The sequence below is a fragment of the Chlorocebus sabaeus genome, chromosome 9 (assembly GCF_047675955.1).
Source record: "Chlorocebus sabaeus isolate Y175 chromosome 9, mChlSab1.0.hap1, whole genome shotgun sequence".
Classification (NCBI taxonomy): Eukaryota; Metazoa; Chordata; class Mammalia; order Primates; family Cercopithecidae; genus Chlorocebus; species Chlorocebus sabaeus.
In genome coordinates, this window is record NC_132912.1 from 66,615,466 (window position 1) to 66,638,893 (window position 23,428).

At 53.1% G+C, this 23,428-nt stretch overlaps 1 protein-coding gene across 29 annotated transcripts in view; it reads left to right on the forward strand.

The window, feature by feature from the left end:
* Positions 1-1,142: 1,142 nt before the first annotated feature.
* Positions 1,143-23,428, forward strand: part of CAMK2G (calcium/calmodulin dependent protein kinase II gamma) — a 62,183-nt gene continuing 39,897 nt past the window's right edge. For 15 of the 29 annotated variants that reach the window (XM_007962989.3, XM_007962982.3, XM_007962975.3 and 12 more), the window contains exons 1-5: positions 1,146-1,321; positions 2,634-2,728; positions 14,785-14,844; positions 22,364-22,418; positions 23,280-23,345. In XM_007962989.3, the coding sequence (XP_007961180.1) occupies positions 1,257-1,321; positions 2,634-2,728; positions 14,785-14,844; positions 22,364-22,418; positions 23,280-23,345 (341 nt within the window). In that variant the 5' untranslated portion in view covers positions 1,146-1,256. Of the gene's footprint in view, positions 1,322-2,633; positions 2,729-14,784; positions 14,845-22,363; positions 22,419-23,279; positions 23,346-23,428 lie in introns of all 29 variants that reach the window. The other 14 variants (XM_038009023.2, XM_007962991.3, XM_073019044.1 and 11 more) reach the window with 6 other exon arrangements.

Consider the following 23,428-nt stretch of genomic DNA (forward strand, 5'->3'; position numbering starts at 1 on the left):
CATAGTGAAGCCCCGTCTCTACTAAAAATACAAAAAAATTAGCCGAGCGTGGTGGCGGGTGCCCGTAATCCCAGCTACTCGGGAGGCTGAGGCAGGAGAATCACTTGAACCCAGGAGGTGGAGGCTGCAGTGAGCCAAGATCGCGCCACTGCACTCCAGCCCGAGCGACAGTGCAAGACTCCGTCTAAAAAAAAAAAAAAAAGATTAAGTGACTTACCCAAGGTCACGGAGCTCATCAGTGAGTTGCCCAGAAATCCAAGCCAGGCAGTTTGATGCAAGTTCACTCTTAGACAGCTATGAGATAGCTCTGCTGCCCCTCATACCAGTCAATGCCTCATTACAAAATGTGGTAGGTGCCAGAAAATAAAAGTATGAGGGTGCCTTGCAAGAAAATGGGGATTTCCCCTTTCTTCCACTTTCTCTTCTAGCCCCCACTGCACAAAGCAAAACTTTCTGAGTCTTCCCACTTCACCCCTTTCACTGCTGGCCGGATAGAGAATACTCTTTCATCTCTGCAGTTATGATGCAGGGAGGCAGAGTCCTACCTGTATCCTTGTACCTGGCCTGGTCTCCCTGATCAACCCGCGCCTGAAGGGTTTCTTTCTAATAATGGCCCTGGTGGTTGCGCAAGTCTAGACTGTCAGCTCCCGGAGGGAAGGCGGCTGGCAGCTGGCTCTGCGCAGGCTGGGGGCGCCTCCCGGGCATGCAACCTGGCACAGGCTCCTTGACCTTGGCTCTCTCCCCACATGCTAGGAGCCCAGTTGGGGGCTCGGGACCCGCGTGTGGGTCCCGTCCAGAGAGCTCAGTGGTCCAGACCCCTACACTCCTAACACACGCACCCTCGCATGCACATTCCCGAGCCTGCGCGGGGTCCGTCCTGGGACAAGTCCATAAGTCGCGAACCTTCCAGCTCGGTCTGCCCGGACGGGTGGACCGGATCAAGCACCCCCTCCCCTCGGCTGCCCAGCGCGGCTGGCCCAGCGCGGGCGGCTCCGGGGCGGGGCGGGGCCGGCGGCGGGAGGCCCCTCCCCGGGGGCGGGCCGGGGGCCGGGAGGGGGGGGGCCGGCGGGGCTGGGGGCGGGGCGGGGCGGGCGGGCGACGCGGGGGTGTCCCTCCCTCCCTCGCTCTCCCCGGTAAAGTCTCGCGGTGCTGCCGGGCTCAGCCCCGTCTCCTCCTCTTGCTCCCTCGGCCGGGCGGCGGTGACTGTGCACCGACGTCGGCGCGGGCTGCACCGCCGCGTCCGCCCGCCCGCCAGCATGGCCACCACCGCCACCTGCACCCGCTTCACCGACGACTACCAGCTCTTCGAGGAGCTTGGCAAGTACGGCCAGCCCGCCGCGGTCCCCTGCCTGCCCTGCCGCCCGGGCGCTATGCGGCTTCTCGCCCCGCCCCCCGGCCCTGCACCGGCCGCTGCGGCGCCCCCTCGGCCGCCCCACCCCCGCCTTTCCCGCCTGCTGCCTCTGGGCCCCGCGCCCCCCGCGCCCTGCCCTGCATCCCCCTTGGCGCCCTGCAGCAGCTGCCGGGGCCGCTGCTCCCCGCGCGCCGCCGCGGACACCGCAGCCCCCGGACCTTTCCCGGGTGCCCTCCAGCCCCGCCCCTCCGCACCCTTCATGCGCCCCGCTCCCGACCACCTCCCAACGCTGCCAGGTTGCTCACTCCGCACCCTGAACCCAGGTCCCACGCGCCTCGCACTCAGGACCCTCGCCGGCCCTGCAGCCCTAGCCCCGCTGCGGAGCCCGGGCGTGGGGGGGCTGTTTGGCGCCCGGCCCCGCCCCCCGCGAGTGCCGCTCCAGGCTCCCAGCCCCTCGGCTGGGCAGTGCTGCGGCACCCCCGTCCCCTCCCCCCATCCCTGCAGTGGTCCCGGGAGCCGCGCCGCAGCCGCAGCATCCCCCTCCCCTCCGCACTGAGCTGGCCGCTGCAGCAGCCCCGGCCCCCCACCCCCACCCGCGGCATCGAGCCCGGCCACTGCAGCCCCCGCCCCGCCCGCCCCCCTAGACGTTTCCAGAGCTGAGAGTGCGAGCTCCCATTGTGGGGGGGACGTCAAGGAAAATAACATGGGAAGGGGAGTTCTTGATGTCTGACTGTGTCCTCTCTTCCCTTGCTGTCAGTTGAGCCGGGATGCAGTGAGATGAAGCCGGCTGTGGGAGAGGAGGGGGGTTGAGCCTCACTTTGCCCCACGGTTGAGGGAGGATTTCTCTTTCGGGGGATGATACCCTCTTTTTAATCTCTCCTTCCCCAACCCTCGACTGTTCCTGGTGAGAGAAGGGCAGGGTCTGTCTGCTCCCTTCTGCCCTGGTTCTCTTGGCCGGGACCGCAGGGCTGTCTGAGATGCAGCAGGTGTGTGTTTTCAGCGTCGCCCACCCGCTCCTGATGTGCAGCCTGAGGTGGAGGCTGTTGCCTTGCCCAGGGACTGGATGAGGGGGTGGGAGCGCAGCACACCACCCACATCTGTTCAGTGACCTGCGGTGGCCGCGTCCTTCTGCCTCATGTTGGATAGTGGTGGTCGCAGCCCCGGTGTGTGTGCGTGTGACTAGAGGTCTGGTGGTGGGAGCATCATCGTCCCCAGACTTGAAGTGTGTCTGTGTCACTCTGCCCTGCTCCGTGTCCCAGTTCTTTCCCCCTTCTCCCTCCAGGGGTGCTTTCTCTGTGGTCCGCAGGTGTGTGAAGAAAACCTCCACGCAGGAGTATGCAGCAAAAATCATCAATACCAAGAAGTTGTCTGCCCGGGGTGAGTGTTCCCTGTCTTGACCTCTTCCTGAGGGTGCCTCCAGGGGCTATGGTTTCTTCTGAAGAAGCCCCAGAAATTGGGGGTTGTGCGTTTTAGCACTTGGAGAGGAGTTGGAATTTCAGACTGGTTGGACTTTGTGTCAGGCTGAAGCCAGAAAAGGAGTTGCATGGGGGACTGGCAGTGCCCAGGTACAAAAGAATGAAGGAAGAGATGCAGGTAGCTGCAGTGGCCCCCAAAGGCTCAAGGGAGTTCGGTCTTCAGGGAGGTGGAGGATATGGGGGTAGTGGGTGGTACGGAATGGGGAGCTCTTAATTTGGGGCATTTGGAGCCTCTCCCTTTGGGGCAGTGGTGGCTACTGTAGGCCTTTCCTGGTCCCTGTGCCCCAGTGGTGACTTAGGATGGAAATGCAGTAAGTGAGCAGCTCTGACAAAGCCAGCCTCCCCTGCCCACCAGGCGGCAGAACAGACTCCCAAGGGAAGGGAATCTGTAAACATCAGGGGAGGCTGCTACTGGCGAGGGCTTCTTAGGAACAAATTCTGCCAGATGAACTTGATTGCTTTTTTGATCAAATTACAAAGTTGATGGTGCAGCAGCAGATGTAGTCTGTCCTGGGTGGAGGGTGATACCTCATGGTCTAGAAATCCCAAAGGCCTGGTTTGGGCAGGAACTGCACTGCCTCCAAGTCTGAGGAGCATAAAGGCCAGGGCTTTGGGGCCTCACTTCCTCCCAAGTACCTGAGGCTAGGAGGGTCAGGGCCTGTCTTTCACACCTTGAACCTACACTCTGAACCTCCTATTGGGTGCTTGCCAAACTCACCTCATCTGATAGGTGTAGACCCAGCATTGTGTGAAGTGCTCTGTGAACAGGTCTGGTGAGTACAGAGGTCAGATCTTGGAGGGCTGCAGGGTGCAGCTGGGGAACAAAGGTTGTGAGACTCAGAGAATGGAATTAGGGCTGGGCAGTAGGATGCCATAAATATATTAGGAGCCAGGACACATGCCCTGGGGAAGACATGGGCCTTGGCCAATAATGACCCGGGTTTCTCTGGGATAAGAGACATAATAGATGTCCCAAATGCTCAGAGAAGCTCTACAATTTCACGGAGATGACATTGGGCTTCTGTCATATTGGCAGTTGTTCTGGGACCTGTTTAGCAGGGCCTTGTCCACCACCTGGATGGGGACTCTCTCTCCATCCCCCTAGTAGGGCACTAATTTCTGACTCCCATCCTGCTCCACCTCTTGCTATTCGTGTGTATTGCCTATAAAGTTGGACTTGTTTGTTTTCTTTTTCTCTGGGTACCTTGAGTCTGAGGATGGTTGCCATAGAGATATGTGGGCAGTCAGATGCCCTCCTTCCCTGGAGTAGGGGTTGGGGGGACAACAGGGGCTGGGATCTCTGGCAGACATCCTCTGGCCAAGGATGGAAGGTGCAGGCAGGAACGATGGCTTGAGGCTGGATACCTCTCATGCCCACACAGCAGAACCCTGGTGCATCAGAAACGGGGCTGGTGTCTGGTGTCTCCAGTTGATGACGCAATGCTTTGCTATCCTCATCTCACCAGTGTCTTCTGACCCAGGGGTAAGGGAAGGAGAGACGGCTGGGAGCCGAATTCTGGGATGTGAGGAAAGGTGATGTGGTGACTTCCTGCAGCTGCCTGACTGGGGCTTTCATTTCCTACTCCTTCCCTACCTGCCTGAACTTCCATGACCTGTGTGATAGCATCCCTTTCCCTTCCTCACCTCCTTTCAACCTTGTCCCATCTTTCCCAACAGATATCTTTCCCTGGCCAAACTGGATGAGGTTTGATTTCTCTTTGATTTCCCCCCCTCCTCAAGAAGAGGATTCTTGTGTAAAAGTATATGCTTCAGACAGAAACTCCCCCTCTCCCAAGATGGATATGCCAAGACTGGGCTCTGTTGTGTGGCTTCATGTGCCAGGTTGACTTTGGGACAGAGGCACAGATGATAGGCACAGATGCCAGCCAGAGGGGTCAGAATGTGTAAGTGCCAGCCAGTACTGTGTGGAGGTGGGAGAGTGGAAAGGGACTGTCTTGGAGATGGAGGGAACAAGGTGGAGCTGGACTATAGGTGTGGGCATGGGGGATGTGAGCTCCTGGAGAGAACTGGGCCAGGGTAGCCATGGGCTGGTGCCCATGGGGTTAGGGAGTGAGGGCCATGGCTTCCCTGCAGACTCTCAGTTTACACTGTATATTTTATAAAGGTGCAGGCACTGGGGCTGGGTTTCACTCGTCGCTGTCTGTTTAGGGCTCCGCAGGTGTTGGATTTCTGTGTCTGGGAATGTCGTGGGCCCACCAGGGTCATCTATGAAGGTCTGCAGGGGCTTGCTGTGTTCACTGGGTCTTCCTGCCTGCTATCTTTCTTGTTTGTGATTCTCTGGGCTACAAACTGAAAAGATAGAGGATATAGAGCTGTTTCTTCTTGGCATCTTTGGTGAGGTGGCTGGGAGGCAGGGAGAGGGATCACCTGGTCTTCTAGGGGGTCCAATTGAGACAGGAAGCCTTCTTTTGGGCCGTTGTGTCTTGTCCCTATGGTCTCAGAGGCCCACATTGGCAGCTAGGTTGTAGGGTGGGGAGTTCATGCGGATATGCATTGAGCACTGTCTTTGTCTGCGGGCCTGTCTACATAAAGTCACTGAAAGTCACATAACGTCACTCTGTTTGCTTCAGAACCATGATAGGAGTGGAGCTGGGTTCTTAAGGGAGCCCATGGTTCCAAGCTTAGCTCCGCTAGGCCGAAGGAGGCATTTAAAATAGGCTTGGATGCAGGAGCTAGTGGGCCAGGTGATGGCAATGATAAGTCGTTATTTTAAGATTTAAGAGCACCCCCCTCAAGGAGCCTGAGCCCTTATGTCTTTTTTTATTTTTAAATCTTCATATTCCCTTCTTATCTTTATTCATATGCATACAGATTTTCACCTCGCGGAGCATAACATTTTATATCCTGCTCTCTTTGCTTATATCCAAAGTATTTCCCCCATATTGCTACAGTTGAAGGGCAAATGGTCCTTTCTTCTACGTCGTTTAGGATTTATCCCTAGAACAATCAGCATCAGAAGAAACTTCTATGTATGTACCATTTATCTGGATTCCAGTTGCTTTCACTGAGATGGATACTGGGGTAATGCCCTTGGCCTTACTAAGAGATGCTATTGGAAATGGTGTTATGAAATCTGTTATAATACTTTAACATATTTATTTAATCTGTACATTCCATGTGAAGAAATTTCTTTTGAAGCTAAATGTAAGCAAAAGCTTTCCTCTTTGTGAGGACCTGGGAGGTGAGGGAAGGGTCCTTATGTGTTTCTTTACTTCTTCATGGACAGGCCCTAGCGAAGTGCCTGACTTATGCCGGCCACATACGCATTAAATGAATGGGTCAAGAGGACTATGTAACCAATCGTGGTTGCCTTTTGGCTTTGGCTCCCAGGAAACTCAGAGTCAAGTTGCCAGAGTCCTTGTACCCTGCTGCAGGCTTGGGTCCTCCCTTTCTGATGCAGGGAGCCAGGCTGCAGACCTGATACGGCTGCTGGAAGAGAGGACAGATGAGGATAAAGACCTGTACTTGGGGCATAAGGCAGAGTGGGAGATGTAGGCAGACATTTAGCTGATGATTCCTCCTTCCTTGTCACTAATGGCACTATAGGGCCACTGTTGAGATCTCTTCCAAGTAGTGATTTTCAATTTTAGTGTGCATAAGGATCACCCTGAGTACTGGTTTTAAAAATGCAGATTTCCGAACTTTAGCCACAGAGATTCTGCTTTAGAAAGTCTAGGGTGGGGCTGCAGAATCTGCATTTTTAACACATGTTCCAGTGAATTTCATGCAGGTGAGGCATGAGCCACTCTTTAAGAGATGCCACCTAAAATCTGCAACAACAGTTGCTCTTGCCATGCCCTCTGGAATTCAACAGACACACCTTGGCCCAGCCTTCTCCAGATTGTGTGTCTGCTGCTATGTGGCCATCTGTGCACATGGGCTGTTCTGTGATTAGGGGCCTCGTTCTGGGCCTCCGGATTGGGGTGTCTGTGTCTGAGGCTGCGGCAAGCTGGGTTGTGGCATGTTGGCCACCAGAAGGGTAAAGGCTGTCCCTTTCTGGGTCCAGCTGGCCCTGGGGACTGAAATGGGATCCCCTGGATGGTGCCAGCTGAGAATCCCCACCCCCTTAGTGTTGGCCTGAGTAGCCCCCATGACATTTGTGTCCCCTGTGGTATCTCCAAGTGACACTTTCCTGTTAAGGATCTGGGTGAAGTGAGGGAAAGAGAAGGGAGGAGGAAGCAGCAATGCAGGGAGTGGGAGAAGGAAGAGAAATCCACACAGCACTGGAACACCGGCCTTGAGGAAGCATTTAAGGAGGCTGTGTGCAAAACCATGCCTTCCTCCTGAGGGCAAAACAGGCTAATTTCTGTAAACAGAAAAATGGGCATCCTGCATATCGGTGGTGGAATGCCTCTACCTTCTCTCCTGAAGGGATGGAAGCTGACTGCAGGTCCTTCTGTGCGAAGGCTTCTGCCGGGCGGCTTTTGTCACGTGGTCACGTTGAGCTGGGGGCCTTAGCGCACACAACACTGGCCTGTCCCCCTCCCCTCCCACCTGCCTTCTCAGAGTGACTTGGGGTGCTGCATCATGGTGTGGGGATGGAGGTGGGAAGGTTACCCTGTCCCAGCAGGGAGGCCCCTGCCTTCTTCCTGCTGCTTCCTCTGGTCCCTTGTCACCATACCCTTGTTAGAAGCTGTGCTGAAACCCTAGAGGTGAGTGGCTGACCCCTTTCTCTGCTGAGGCTGGAGACAGGGAAGGGGAGGCTGTGTGTGACCATTCCTGCTCCCATCTCTATGCTTGCTGCTCTTTGAACAGCTTTGGCAGACCAACAAGGGCCTGATCCCATGGGTGCCAAAAGGGTGGTGACAGGAGGACATGGGCACTTTGCACCTCTTGAATGCCTCTCTGCAGAGCCCCTTTGTCATCTGCCCATGGCCAGACAGATCTGCCGCAGGACTGCTGGGGAAACCAAGGCGCAAAAGCTTTGTCTGGGGTCTTTTTTTTTTTTTTTATTTTGCGCTGCAGGTGCCTGTGACTTTGCCAGGGCTCAGACCCAGCATCCTCAGTCCGTGTGGCCTCCACCCACTCCTTGGCGCCTTTCTTTAAAACACAGGTTCTGGATACTTTGTTCCTGTGATGCATCTTGGCATATCACCTCACACCTCTCCATCTAAGCCCCAAGCTCCAAGCCTGGTGGAGCAAATCCCTCCTCGTTGCTGGCTGAGGCCCCATTCCCATCTGTACCCACCTCTCTGGGCTATGCGATGGGGAGATTTCCAGCCACTCCTCCCCAACACCATCTCCGCTTCCTGGGCCCTATCAGCAGCAGCCGCAGCTTCCCATCTGCTCCCCTCTTTTCTCCTCCCTTTCTTTCCCCTCCCCCCTGCTTGCTGCTGCCCTGGGAGGAGCTATTTTTAGGGGCTGCTTCCTGGGATGTTTTACTTGGGGCTGGTTACCATGAAGGAAATGTCACCAAAACAGTGGGCAAAGGCTGCAGGCACCAGGAGCCCTGCCGGGGGCCATGGAGAACACGACGGCTGACCCTTTTCTGGCCCTTGAGAGCAGCCAGAGTGTCCCCAGGCAGAGCCTTGCCTTCTTGGGGCTTGCTAGTGACCCCTTGGGGATTTTCTCCGTCAAAGCTGATTTAGGGCCTTTTCGCTGTAGGGCATTTCTTGGAGCCTCTCTCCCTCCTTAGAGCTTCCCTTGCCTTGAGATCCAGAGGCCAAAGTGAGGCTCAGGTCTTTGTGTCACCAAGTTAAAACTGCGTGAGTAAGGACTGAAGATAAGGGGAGGATGCTGGGTACATGCACAGAGCCTTGGGGGTTCACATGGGCACATTTCAGGCCCTGTCCCTCTGTATCATATCCCCCAGCTAGTCACCAGGTGTACACGGGTGAGGGCATTAGAAGCCGTAGTCCTGCTCTTGCGTGGTGGATGGATTTTGCTTTTAATTGGAGACTCTTTGCACCTTTAGAGTGAGATTCAAAGAGGGAGGGATGTGGCATTGCAGTGTCAGGATGAGGTCGGTGGGATCGTGGCTTGGGAATCCCACTGGTCAGTGCCCCAGGCCCAGGGCTGTGCATAAGCAGCTGGGGAAGGTGGATTATGACACCAAATCCCTGCCGTGTCCTTGTTTCTGCTCAGAGTGACCCCAAGGGGGCCAGACGGGAGCCTCTGTTGCTTGGAAAGAAGATGAGGGGCACTCAGGAGGGCAACAAGTGAGGCTGCCTCCCATCAAGCCCTGAAATCAGCGGGTCTGCGGGAAGCTTCTCACATCCATGTTTGGGGTCACAGGCACAGACCTGCAAAATACCGTTTGCAAAATTAAGAGTGCCTTTGAGATTGGAACTTGGGAGGGCCCTCAGTCAGAGTGGGAATGTGCATCCTTTCCCACATACAGAGGGTTGTATGTTTAGGTGGCAGCAGGATCTTATTTGAAGCTAGTGCTGTCATTTGTGTGGTGTTTTTTTTTTTTTAGGAAAATGTCACTAAGTCAAGCAGGCCCGTCTCTGAGAGGGCCATGGAGAGTCTGTGGCCAACCCTCCCTGGTCCCCTGACCCGGCAGAGGAAGGAAAGGGCATTGGAGTAGGCTTCTGTCTTCAGGCCAGAGGGGGAGGTGGTTTAAGGGCAGGCTTGGTGCACCCCTTGGCTGCACGCTATCACCTCCCTATCTGCTTCCTCTTTTCTGCCTCCCTCGGTGCATCTGGTCACTTCTTGCTGCCCTTCCTGTGAATCGTGGAGCCTTGGACCAAGTCCTGAAGCACTTGGGCAGAAGGCGGGAGAGGCTGGGTTTCTAGGATCCTTGTTTCCCAGGGCCTAGCTCTGGCCTGGGCTCAGACCACTCTGGCCTGGGCAGGCTGCTGGGGAAGGGCTGGAGCCGCTTCTGCTTTCTGCTCCTGTTGCTACCTCTGCTCATGATGGGGAAAACCTGCAGAGGGCTGTGGTTGGAGCTGGGCTGAAGGCCGGCAGGGGTGGGTCTCTCCATGGCAGTAGCACACAGGCAGGCAGGAAGTGGCCCTGTGCAAAAGCGGGAAGTGGCTGTTGTCAAACAGGAAGGGGGGGCTGGGCTGTGGGAGGGGCGGGGATGAGCCTGGTAGAAAGGTGGGTGGAGGAGGGTCCACCTTGGAAGGTCTGAGCATCTCCCTAGTGGTCACTGGAAGGAGGGGTGTCTCAAGGGAGACCTTTGCAGCACCTTGGGATACTGAGCCAGGGCCCTCCCACTGTAGACCAAGCCCATTCAGTGGCCTCGCCCTTTTTGGGGTTGGGGATGCTGCGTCCAGCTGGGATGCCCTTGCCATTGGGAAAGATGATCTAGAAACCACTACTCCATCCTGGAACCCCTCTGCTGCCGCTGCTGCTGGGGTGGACCCTCTGCTTTTTTGCAGCTGTGGGGCAGCCCTGGAGGTGACTACAGGACAGGAAGTGTCAGAGGAAGAGACAGGAGACAACAGCTGGAGAGGCTGGGTGGTGGCCGGGCAGTGCATGGCGGCAGGAACGGGGAAAGTGTGGCAGGCAGAAACCTCTGTTCATTGAGGAGAGCTTGTGGATGGCAGGGTGCCATGGCTGCGAGGAAGAGGAGGGAAGCAGACAGTGGCACATCCTGCGGTGTTCCCTTCTCTCTGAGGAGCCCCTGTTGCTGCCTGTCACCTGCAGACTGTAGACACTGGTGGGACCCGCCAAAACAGGGAGGGACACTCCACCCCCGGGACTGCAATGGAGGACCATGTGGGGAGCCCAGAAGCCAGACAGGAGGGCTTAGTTGCTGTGTTGCAGACCCTGTATCTGCCTGGGACAGTGGGTCCCATTCACAGTGTTTCTGATGATAGCTGTGGCCACAGGCCCAGCCCAGGAGACCCTGTCAAGCTTCTCACTGGGCCCTTGGAAAGGAGCTATATGCCAGACCTTATGCAAAACTCTTGACCTGTACCACCTCAGTTAAACCTCAGATCTTGCTGTCTCCATTTTAGAAGTGAGGAGCCTCTTGGCCGGACACAGTGGCTCATGCCTATAATCCCAGCAGTTTGGGAGGTTGAGGCGGGCGGATCACGAGGTCAGAATATCGAGACCATCCTAGCTAACACGGTGAAACCCCGTCTCTACTAAAAATACAGAAAAATTAGCCGGGCATAGTGGTGGGTGCCTGTAGTCCCAGCTACTTGGGAGGCTGAGGCAGGAGAATGGCATGAACCCGGGAGGCAGAGCTTGTAGTGAGCCGAGATCGTGCCACTGCACTCTAGTCTGGGCGACAGAGTGAGACTCAGTCTTAAAAAAAGAGAAGTGAGGAACCTCTTTCCCAAGATAAGGTGCCTGGCTCACTGTCTCACCTCCTTTGGGTCCTAATCAAATGTCACCTCCTTACTGAGGCTTTCCTGGACTGCCCTACTTAAATCTACCCTCCCCTCTTTCTCTGCTTTTTCTACGCAGCACTTGCTGTGACATCTAATGTGCCATTGAGTTTTCTTATTGTCTGTCCGTCCCCCACATACAATCCACTAGAGTGTCAGCTCCATGAGGGCAGGGATTTTTGTCTGTTTTGTTCACCACTGTCTTCCTAGCATCTCGAATACTGCCTGTCATATAGTAGGCCTCAGTAAATATTTCTTTTTTTTTTTTTTTTTGAGACAGAGTCTCGCTCTGTCACCCAAGCTGGAGTGCAGTGGCCCAATCTTGGCTCACTACAGCCTCCACCTCCTGGATTCCAGTGAGGATGTCTGGCTAAATTTTGTATTTTTAGTAGAGATGGGGTTTTACCATGTTGGCCAGGCTGGTCTTGAACTCCTGACCTCAAGTGATCCACCCACCTCGGCCTCCCAAAGTACTGGGATTACAGACGTGACCCACCGTGCCCAGCCACGATAAATATTTCTTGAAGGAATGAATGAAGCTCGGGTGGGTTTAACAGCTTGCCAGATGTGGCAGTGTTGAGCTCAGTCCAGGGCTGTCTGACTCCAAAACCGATGTGTTGTTAATTGCCATACTCCACAGCTTAGAATCAGAATGAGGATCAAGGTGCAGTCCTGGGGTTCAGAGAAGACCTGGGCCTTGCCGGGAACACAGGGCTTAGCTCCTTGGAGTTAAGGCTGAACTAAGAGGCCAACAAGGACTCTCTGGACGCTAAGCAGCTCCTTTGAGGAGTTGGGAGCCTGAGTCTGTGTGTCTCCTCTCCACTCGAAGTCACCGGTAAATCAGAGTGCCCTTATTTTTAGTGCTGTTGCTGTTGTGGGACTGTAACCATTAGCTAGTAAGAGACTTAAGGAAGGAGATAAACATTAATCTTCTGGGCCTTCCCTCAGCTGCCACCTCCGCATTGCAAGATGCTGTTCTCCTGCACCTGCCCAGGCAACCAAGCTCGAGAGTTATGGACTGGAGGGTGGTGAGATGCGTGCCCAGAGAGAGGGCTGTGGGTCTGTAGCTTTGGGGCTGGCTAGCTTGGTACCTCCATCTCAAGTCCAGGGATGGAAGGAAGGTGGGGTCATGTCAACATCCTGTCAGATCTGGAAGAAGCAAGCCCCGCAGCCACCAGGCGAGGCTGTTATACAGCCTTCTTGAGTGCCTGCTTCTGGAGGTCACTGGCCACATCCCTGTGCCTGGGACCAGGGGATGCCAGGTGATCTGGGAGTTGGGAGTTACTTGGGGTTCTCCTGGCTGCATCCTGGTCGGTGGTCATGCTGAACCCAGGGACAGGAAGGAAGGTCTGACCCAGATCTTTGGGCAGCTGGGATGGATTAGCTGGGCAGTAGGAACTAATCTCTGTCTGTCTCCACCTCCTTCCACAAAGTAGAGCTGTTGCTAGAGGGAAAGTTTAGGACAAAGCTGGGTTTGGTTAGTGAAACAATAAATGTGAATTTCTTCTAGTCCATAATCCCTACATTATCTCAAACTGACAGGCCTGGGTTTGAATCCCAGTTCTATCCCTTTCCTGCTGTGGGATCTTGGGCAAGTTACTTAACTTCCCTGGGCCTCCGTTTCTTTCATCATCTGGAAATGTGGACAATCATAGCAGTCACCTGATGGGATCATTGTGAGGGCCATGGGAAGATTTACAGAGGCTTTTTGCTGTTTAGGGTAGAGGCAGGGAGACAGGAATAGCTTGGCAGCTATGGATGTGGAGGCGCGTGCCCGGGCCTGGATAATTCGGGGTGAACTGGACTCTCTTCCTTTTGGACCCCCTCCAAAGCCTGGAGTCTTAACTCAACTCTCACCATTCTTTATCTGGCCATAATAGCACAGGGGTGGAGAAAGAGGGCTCTAGGCTCAGACCACCAGCATCACTGCCTGTCCGTGTTACCTTAGGCAGATTACTCTATCTTTTTAAACCTGTTTCCTCAGTAATATAATAGAGCTAATCAGATCCCTACTTCACAGAGTTTCTGTAGGTATGAAATATGGTAATCCGTGCCTCTGCCTGATATGTAATCAATGCTCAGTAAGCGATTGTTATGGCTACTACTGTGGTTATTGGTAAACCCTTATTAAGCCCCTGTTTACAGAAAGAACTCTAGAAAGCACTACCCGGAAAGGTACCCCCGCCCTTCGAAGAGCTTGCAACTGAAAGATAACTGATGTAATATATGATGTGAGAATCGTGAGAAGTGCATTGGGAAATTGGGGGGGTGGAGTAGGAGGGAGAAGTCACAGTCTACCGAGAAGAGCAGGGAAGACTTCATGAAGGAGGTGACTTTTGGCAGGATTTCAGCAAGTAGAAAGAGGGAAGGACAGTGGGGGAGGGCTGTGAGGCCTCCGTGCTGTGAGTAGCATCCTCTCTTCCCACGTACTGGAGCTCTGCCTTCCTGTGGAAGGAATTGACCCACGCAGCTCACTTGGATCTGGGGACTTGTAGATTTCTGGTTATTCCACCAAAACCGAGTAATCCTGGCGTCTGAATGTGAAGAGGTCAAAGCTCACAGCAGTGGTGGTCAAGAGGACCCTAGGGAGAAGCAGGATTTGTATCCTGGTTTCTCTTTCTATAAAATGGGCATCATACTAATGCCAACCTCCTAGAGTTGTTATGAGGATAAATTAAAAGAGGCAGCTGCCTGGTGTAGAAGTAAGCTCTCAATAAATGTTAGCTATTATTATTTTAAGTCATCATTATCTTGATCATCAACCTCTTTATTATCAGCATCATTATGTTTCAGGCTTGCCATCAGGACTATGTAGAGAATATATGCAAAACCCCTAGCCAGTGCCAAGTATATATTAGGTGCTCAGTTTAACTTAGCTATTATTAGTATTCTTAACAAGAAAGAGATTCTGGGCCAGGCACGGTGGCTCATGCCTGTAATCCCAACATTTTGGGAGGCCGAGGCGGGTAGATCACCTGAGGTCAGGAGTTCGAGACCAACCTGGCCAACATGGTGAAACCCCGTCTCTACTAAAAGTACAGAAATTATCCAGGCATGGTGGTATGTGCCTGTAATCCCAGCTACTTGGGAGGCTGAGGCAGGAGAATTGCTTGAACCCAGGAGGCGAAGGTTGCAGTGAGCTGAGATGGCACCACTGCACCCCAGCCTGGGCAACAGAACGAGACTCTGTCTCAAAAAGAAAAAAAAGAGATTCTAGACACCCTAGGCCACTGAAACCCTGTTGTGGTGGAAAGAGCGCCAGAGGTGTAGTTGAAGACCTGGATTCAAATCCCAGCTCTGCTTCTCACTGGCTCATTTCCTCATCTGGAAAAGGTGGTCACAACTATCTGGCCCAGGCCTGGTGGCTGTCACCTATAGTTCCAGCTATTCAGGAGCTGAGGTAGGAGGATCGCTTGAACCCAGGAGTTTGAGGCTGCGATCATGCCACTACACTCCGGCCTGAGGGACAGAGTGAGACCTAAAATGAAAGGAAAAGAAGCTGTCTCCAGGATTGCCATGACTTGCTGCATTACTTCAGCAAATCATTACAAGTGCATAGTTAGTACCTAAGAACTGAAGGAATATGAATAACGAGGTGACCACAAGGAGAATGGATGGTTGATGGCTTTTATTTTTTCTCTTCTGCTTTTAGATCACCAGAAACTAGAACGTGAGGCTCGGATATGTCGACTTCTGAAACATCCAAACATCGGTGAGTGCCTGGGCATGGAGCATTTTGTGGGTATTTTGTAGAAGCAGGGAGAACAGATATCCACTGGTTTTGTGTGTGGGATCACCTCTGTCTGTGGACCTTCACCTGGTGTCTGTTTTTACATGAGCAGGATAGCAACTGTGTCTCAGAATTCTGGGGCATTCTAGTTTAGAGACCTGAGTATCTGCATCACTGCGGCACCTTCTCAGGGCTGGGGTGTGAGGCATCAGAATAGGTTTCAGACGCTATTTCTTCCCTTTCTCCTTCTGTCTTTGGGCTGAGGTCCAGGGTCCTCAGCGTGTGAGGTTCCGGGCTCCTAGCCTGCCAGCATCCCTCACCAGGGGCCATCCACAGCCCTCATGAAAGGATCAGGATTTTGTTTGTGGACCTGAAAGAGTTTTGTTCCTGCTGCAGTGTCCTGCACACTCTGGGGGTTTCCATGGTGCTCCCATTTGTATTCCCCAGAGCCAGGAAAGCAAGCTGCCCCCTCGCCTGGCTTCTCTGGAGAAGGGATGGCAGGAACCACTCAGATGGGGAAGGAGAAAAAAGAGGATTTCTCCCTGCTCCCACCCTGACTTGGGGGACAAGAGAACATTGTTGGTTGTGCTAAAGCCTGAGGATGTTTGCCTGCCTCAACCCACTCTGGCTCAGTTTTACTTTGTTCAGCTGAAACCGTCTTTGCCAAAAGCGTTGGCCCTGATTTGGTGCTCCTTGCAGAAGGGACAGAAACTGGGCTGGCTGCAGTGTCTGAGCAGAAGCCCGAGTGTTGACTTGAGGCAGAGCAAGGAGCATCTCCTAGGTTTTCCCTAAAAGCCCTGAGTCATCACAAAAGACAACACGTGTTCTGTGCTCCTCAGGCATGGCCTAAATATCGGGGCTCCCACCGTGCCCCGGAGGCCGCCTGCTCTGCTCTGTTGGCGGCCAGGGCTGTGAGGTGACTTGCTGAAGACTAATGCTTCCTTCAGAGCTACCCAGCCCCTGGCTTCCTAGGTCTCGGGCTAGAACACTCAAAGTGAGCTCTGTCAGGGAAAGGCTGAGGTCCTGCTCTAGCCCTCTGGGAGAGGAGCAGCTCTGAGGTAGTCAGAACGTCAGCTGTGCAGGGCTTTGTGGATGGCAATCAGCAGCTTGGATTACACCCGAAGCAGATTGGCGTGGCTGGTGGCGATCGGCTCTGCCTGATGCAGCGTGTTCTGCAGAGCCAGCACCTCTCAGCTGGTGGGTTCCTGGCCTCAGAACTACTGGAGCTCCTAGGTGGTCTCTGAGGTTAGGCCTTTACCTGAAAATAGCGCACTGGGGACTGACATGTTGCCCTGGGTAGGAGAGGGCCCACAGAGGGAAACACCTAGAACAGCAGTCATGGATTCAGGCATGTTTTGCTTGGCTGGCTCAGTGGTCTAAAAATATTTTTATTATTTGCCAATATTTAAAAATGAGATTTCACATTTTGAAGAAAAAAAATCTATTCCCTTGCCTTTCCAGTCAGAAGGCTCAGCTCTGCTGAGTCCCCACCTTGCATGGCGAGAAGGAGCTGTGGGGAGCAGTGGCTGCCCCTGCAGCCCGCTGGCCACCGTCCTTGTCACCCACTATGAGCTCACATTTGCATTGCCCACCTGGGCCCCTGCAGGCCTTGCAAGCTTGTGACCTCTGACCTAGAAGTTCCAGAACAGGAAGAAAAAGCATGTGCGTGACTAAAGCCACCCATAAGCCCAGAAGCATTTTGATGTTCCAGACCTGGGTCTCAATATCTGAGGAAGGTAACTTCCTTTCTTTTATGTTCCTTGTGACCAACTGGTACAGCAGTGATAATCTGACCTCATGTAGGCAGGAGAACAGCAGCTAGGGGTCAATGATGCGGGAGGCAGAACCACGTCCACATCACCCACGATGAAGGTGGGTTGACCACGGACGGGTCAGGGTATAATGAAGACAATTGAGAAATTAACAGGAAGGACAAAATAGAATTCTAGCAGAAAAAAGCCCTAGGCGTCTTTTTTTTAATTTCTAGAATTAAATACATACTTTTTTACCTCTTAGACTTCACTTCATTTGGTAGCCGTTTCCTTTCACCATCTGCCCTGGGCTCAGAATGGAGGCAGGCAGAGACCATCTATCCTGACCGTCTGCTCAGAGGCCAGGTCGGGCATGGTCACTATGTTGGCCTCTGATTTCCTAGAACTGTGCTTCCATTTCATGACTGCTCCCAGGTCCTAAGGAGGTTGGTCCGAGGACCATTTCTGGGGTTGAGGGTGGGCAGAGGGAAGTGGGAGTCAGGACTGTGTCCTGGGAGCTCCAGCATCCGGTGGGAACCAGGGCTCTTGGAGATGTGGCGGAGCTGCAGGTCCAGGAGGCTGCGGTTGCCATGGATCTGGACCTGGCTTGTGGCAGGAGAGGAGGCAATTTTGTGCCCCTAATTCACTATTCCTCTCCTCTCTCCACTGCTCTGCCCTTCAGAAATGTGACCCTTTTGGCTCTGGCCTCTTGAACTCCATCCCAAAGGGAAACAAACGGGCCAGCCGAAGAGCAGTGCACAGTCGAGGAAGCTAGAGCAGAGAGCACGTGGTCAGCCCCGGCTGCGGTCAGACTCGGAGGCACTGAATTCAGATGGGGCATTTGGTGCTAGGGGCCAGCCATGCTGTTTCCCCTTAATAGCTAGATGTTCTGTCCCAGGAGTTAAAAGCCTGTTGGAAGAGTGGTGAACCTTGATGTAAACTCTGGACTTATAGGTGATGATGAGTCAATGTGGGTTCATAGATGGTAACAAATCTACCACTCCAGTGGGAGGTGTTGATGGTAGGGGAGGCTGTGTGTGGTGGGGGGACATGGGGTATTCGGGAACGCTCTCTCTTGGGTATTTGGGAACACCCTGTACTTTCCGCTCAATTTTGCTGTGAACCTAAAACTGCTTTGAAAATAAAGTTTATTAATTAAAAACAAACAAACAAACAACAAAATGCCTGTTGGGTGGAAGGCACACTGCCGAACTCCAAACGGTGCTGGGAGTGTGGCCAGCAGTGGGGAGTTGAGAGGAGGAGACGCTGGTGTGAAGTCTGAGGTCTGAATGAAGTCTGTTCTACCTGTGATCTGCCTGCTCCCTGCTCTCAAGTCCTCTAATGAATAGACTCTGTCTTCCGTCGTGCTGAGCTGCCCCAGCAGTTTTGATCATAGTCTAGCATCGTGGTTTAGAGCAGCACTTCTCAAACTTTTATGTGCTTATGACTCACCAGGGATCATGTTAAAATTCAGATTCCGATTCAGGGGGTCTGGGGTAGGACTTGAGTCTCTAGCTGATGCTCATGCTACTGGTCCGCATGCTGGTCTATACTTGGAGAAGCCAGTGTTTGCAGCTTTGGAGTCGCATCCAGATTTGAGGGTTGAATCTGGGATTTGCTAATTAGTAACTGTGACCTCTGGCAAGTTATTTAACTCCTCTGTGCCTACCTCTGTTTTGTTATCTGGGTCCCTTCGTGGAGTTGTTATGAAAGGGTTCAGCCAGGAAAGGAGGCTAGGAGGGAGATGATGAAAACAGAGATTCCAGCCCCTAGAAGTGATCTCCTCAAGACCCCCAGCCTCGACTCAGTTCACAAGTTTTTCAAGCTTGACCATTTACCCTTGAGCCTAGTACCCATTCAGCTAACAGTAAGTGTAGCAAAGAAACACTTGCAAATAAAAAGAAAGAAACATTGAATCATGACTGTGCAGTTCCTACATCCCTGCCCCCAGGGTGGGGGTGGGGGGAGCCCTGCCACAGCAAACTCTTGGGGGGCAGCTCAGTCCCCCACAAGCCCCCATGGCAACAGGACCTCCTTCCCACTGTGTTATTGCTGCAGATATTTTTAACAGCAACACTTTTTCAGTGCTTTTTGGAGAAGGATTTGTTAGTTAAAATGTGGCATATTGTTGGGTGGTTTTTAAAGAATTGGAAATAGCCACAACATTTGGGTTGTGGCTATCTCAGTCCTTGAAGACATGAAATATCAAGTAAAGGTTTGTAGGTGTTTTGGCCTGTTCTGTCTTTCATGGTTTTTAAAGAACAGCAATTAGGTTTGTTGCTGAAATGCAGTAAATGCTTTTATACTCCTTTCCCCACGTCTTGTCGATGGACGTGGCCTGGCCCTTGTTGGCCTTCATGTTCTGTCTTTACTCTGGAACAGGCTGGGTGTCAGATTATTTTATTCTACGCATCCATAGTCCCTCTGCTCCTGCCTCACAGCATGACACAGTTGTGCTTAGTTACGCATTTGTGTAATTGCTGGTTTAAAGCCTGTCTTCCCTCTTTGCCTGGCAGCTCCAGGTGGCAGGGCCGGCTCCTCTTCTTCACGGCCACATTCATAGCATGTACAGCCTCGCCTGCTCCAGGGTAGCTGCCCAGTGGACACTGTCAAGCTAGTCAGAATGGCCAGGGGTAGGGGGGACAGATTAGAGTTCCTTTGCCTAAGAGTTTGAGAAGGTGACTCCCAAGCAACTCTGCAATATCAGGAATCTTGATGTTGGTTTGTCTTGGCTTCAAGTCCAGGTTCTGCTGCTTAGTGTGATTTTGGGCAGGTTTCTTATGGAGCCTCAGTTTCCTCTCCTGTCAGATGGGGTTATTTATATGTAAGTAGCTACCCTGTGCAGTTGATGTGAGGGTTCAATACAGTAATGCACGTGGAGCCCATGGAACAACACCGGCACACAGGGACAGCTCAACTAAGTGTTAGTTCTTAGATTTAGATTGTTATTATCAGAATCTAATGGGGTGCAGTAGCTCACAGCTGTAGTCCCAGCCTCTCAGGAGGCTGAGACAGGAGATGGCTCAAGACCAGGATCTCTAGCCCAGCCTGGGCAACATAGTGAGACCCTGACTCTTAAAAAAAAAGAAAGAATGAATCTGCTGTTGCTAAGTAGGCATTTAGAATGGCACAGTCATTTCTCCTCTTGTCTTCAGTGCCCTGTTAATTTCTTTACAAATTAAAAAAATATCGATAGCAGTCTTATTCAGATACAGCTTCCTCCATCCCTCCTTGTCTTGGCGGGCGCCTTGCTCTGGGGCACACATCAAAGCTGTTCTCTCCACTGGGTGGCCTGGAAGGATTAGTCTTCCTTTGCTGCTCCTCTCTTCTAATTCCCTTCCCCGGCTTCCTCCCACCTGGGCTCTGTGTGTGGCCTTCCTGGAGAAGGGCAGACGCCAATGACTCCATGTCTAGGCAGAGGCCTGGGTGCCTGCACTTCTTGCCCTGTTCTTGGCCTTGCTGTGCTGGGTGGGGGCAGGGTGGTGTGGGGCATGGGGTGATGCTGGGCATGGGGTGGGGCTCTGGCTGAGGGAGGGCTCAGCGCCAGGCCCAGGCAGAGCTGAGCAGCTCCACTTCTCTGAGATGATTGTCAGCATCACACCTGCTGTCCCGTTAGCTCCCCATGCTGCTGCTGTTAGTCACTTCCCTAATGGAGCTGGTCTGTAGCTTCTGGGACAGCTGATTTCCAGGAGATTATTTGTATTACACACTTTAATGCTTTTTAATAGCAAATTTTTAATTAAGTGGAAAGTCCTTTTGGAAGTGAGGGAGCAGCAGCTGCAGCGAGACTCAGTGTGAGGCACCGACTTAGACCAGAAGTGCGCAAGTGAGTGGGACGGAGGCAGTGGCAGGACTTCTAGAGCACTCGATAGAGTGTATATATGGAGTGTGCCCAGGCTAGTTTTTATGGGAGGAAGGCAGGTGCCTGGCGCTGGCTCCTTCCTCCTGTCCTAAAAGCCCCCTCTGTCATCTACAGGCCTAGGGAAGCATCTTGTTTACCCAGGAGAGAATGTTTTAAGGAGGAAGAATATTGGAAGTGTCACCTGCCTTTGATCCTGTTCGCAGAAATACTGAGATTGGGATGGGATTTTGGGGGTTGAGTCACTAGATCAGATCAGGTAGGTAATGGGAGGTGGAAACAGTCTTGAGGCCCTGGCTCCAGCCCTGGCAGGCTTCGCAGTCCTCAGTCATCAAGGGAGGAGAACAAGGGGGCTATAGGTCAGTGCCTCGGGACTGCGCCGGCTGGGTTGTATATTTTGCTTTCTGAATGATCTTGCTTTGTGGGGAGGGGACAAAGGGAAGCACCTCAGCCCTGAGGAAACGTATGACACTGGAAACGGAAGCAGCCAGGGCCCACCCAGGAAGAGACATGGCCATTTCTTTGTCTCCCAGCACTGAACCAGTTAGTTTGGTGTCAGGCCATTCCTGAAGTGCTTCATGAGGTACGCCTGTAACTGCCAAGGCTTGGAGCAAAGGTCAAACCGAGGGAGGCCTTTGGAACAGAGGTTCCCCATCAAGAGAGTTCAGGTGAGGGGAGGGACAGGACAGTCAGCCAAAGCGGAGTTGTCTGCATTAGAATGATGCTCAGGGGTTGGCATTTAACCCAGAGGTGGCTTTGTGGGCAGAAACTTGAAGAGGAGACCTCAGAAGACTTCAGGTTGGTTTTTTGCCCAAGAGCTTTGGAGGCGGGGAGCGGGGAGGGATTCCGCCTGCCAGCCTTTTCTCGCAGCTGGTGCGTCGCCCGAGTCTTCTTCCTGCGGCACCCTCCCGGACCTGTCTGCGATCCTGCTTTAGGGACATTTGTAAGTGGTCTTTCTTTTGGATGCCAGGGCTTTGTTGTCTGGATATGGGGGCTGCCCCACGTTTCTTACGGGAAGCAGTGGTGTAGACCACAGTCTTTGAGGTCAGGTAGTACTGGATTCACATCTTGACCCACCACTTAGAAGCTCTTTGGCCTTTGTCAAGAGACTTTATGTCCCTGAGCCTCTGGTGCCCTCATCTATAGAATGGGAATAACATTCATCTCAGCTGGTCGAAAGGAATAATAAACTCCTCAAAGGCAGGCACTGTGTCTGTTCCTCCTGAATCCCACTACCTAGCATGGGGTCCAGCACACAGTAGGCACTCAATAAATGCTTGCAAAATCAGTAATGTATGCAAGAGCCTAGCACAAGGCCTGGCGTAGAAAGCACTTAATAAACTGTTATTGTCGTCATTGCCTGAATGTGTGCGTGGCCTTCCAGGCTCGCCATCCATTATCCTGCACCATGTGCCTTCCTGCTGAGCTCTGCCTTTCCACCTTCTTCCCCTCCCCTTAGTTCTGCTCCCATTTACTGCTCTGGAAGAGCTCTCTGGCTTTCCCATCTGGTCATTGTTGTCCCCTGCCGTCAACATTGCTAGGTGCTGCTCACGCTGCATCTCACCATCGTGCATCATATCCCAGGACCACCTTCTCGGAGACCAGCCCTCTGGGAAGGTTCCGGCTTCTCTCCATCTTGACTTCTTAGCCATGAAGCTTTTCTCTCTTGCCTGAGTCTGAGGTGGCAACCAGAGCGCCAGACTCTGGCTCCCAGGCTGTGTAGCTTTGCACTGGGGGGCACTGGGCACGTCGCCACTTCCCCACACTGCTCCTTCTGGAGAGCCCCGTGAGCCTGACAGGATGGGGCAGGGGCGGGGCTACTGAGGAGGAGAAGGCCAGGATTTCTGAGTTTTCTCTCTGTTAATCTCTGTCCCCATCTCCTCTCTTGCAGTGCGCCTCCATGACAGTATTTCTGAAGAAGGGTTTCACTACCTCGTGTTTGACCTGTAAGTGCCGCTTTCTGAGGGTGTGGGGGCCTTTCCCTCCAGCTGGCTCAAAATGAAGGCTCAGGAAGAGGCCTAAACAGGCTCTCCAGCCTCTGCCCAGGGCCCCCTCCTTGGTCCGAGAGAAAGGATTTGACTGGGGCAGATTGCTGCCCCCACCAAGGGAGTCTCCATGTTCCCCCAGCGTCCCCCCAGGGCTCTGAATCCCAGGACAGCGTTCCTCTCGCACTTCTGTTCAGCAGCACACCTTGCGCAGATGCCTTTGTCTTGTTTCTGTGTGCTGTCCTTAGTGAAGAAATAAAATACAGCTCTTTGCATGACCTTAAAAATCCTGAGAAATCAGAGGTAGCTTTCATTAGTCGGAAACCAGGCTCCATTGGATTGGGTCTCTCCTCCATGTTGGTTGTGGTTTAATGTCTTAAAAGTGGCTCTTCACCTCCTGGACACTCCTCTCCAGGATTCTCAGGGTTGGGTCTGTGTCATTGGTCTCATTACTCTTCAACTTCAGTAGTAGCTCTGTCCTTCCTGGGCAGTGATATTTTAGTGTTTATGTTGGTCTCAAAGCTGTGACTTTTGGGGTAGGTTGACTGTTTTCTTTTAGATCCCTGTATCTTCATCTCTGCCTATTAGTGAATCTGTGGATTTTGGAAAAAGAAATGTCCAGAAGGGAGGGCCCATGATACCTCAAGGAGAATCCGGGTGTCACTGAAGGATCGAGTGTGTTCTGAGCTCTCACATGAAATGCATGGGGAGTTGGGATTTCTCTGAAAGCCATTCTACAGGGTGACCCTGTTTCTTCTTGGACATTGGGGTTGGTCAAGGGACCCTTTCCACCTCTGACCCTCTTCTTCCCATTGGTTGCAGTGTTACCGGCGGGGAGCTGTTTGAAGACATTGTGGCCAGAGAGTACTACAGTGAAGCAGATGCCAGGTAGGATGAGGGCCTGAGAGTTCAAGTGTAGCTCTGGAGTTTAGGACTGAAGTAAGTTTTGGCCACCTTTGGGGGCCAGCATT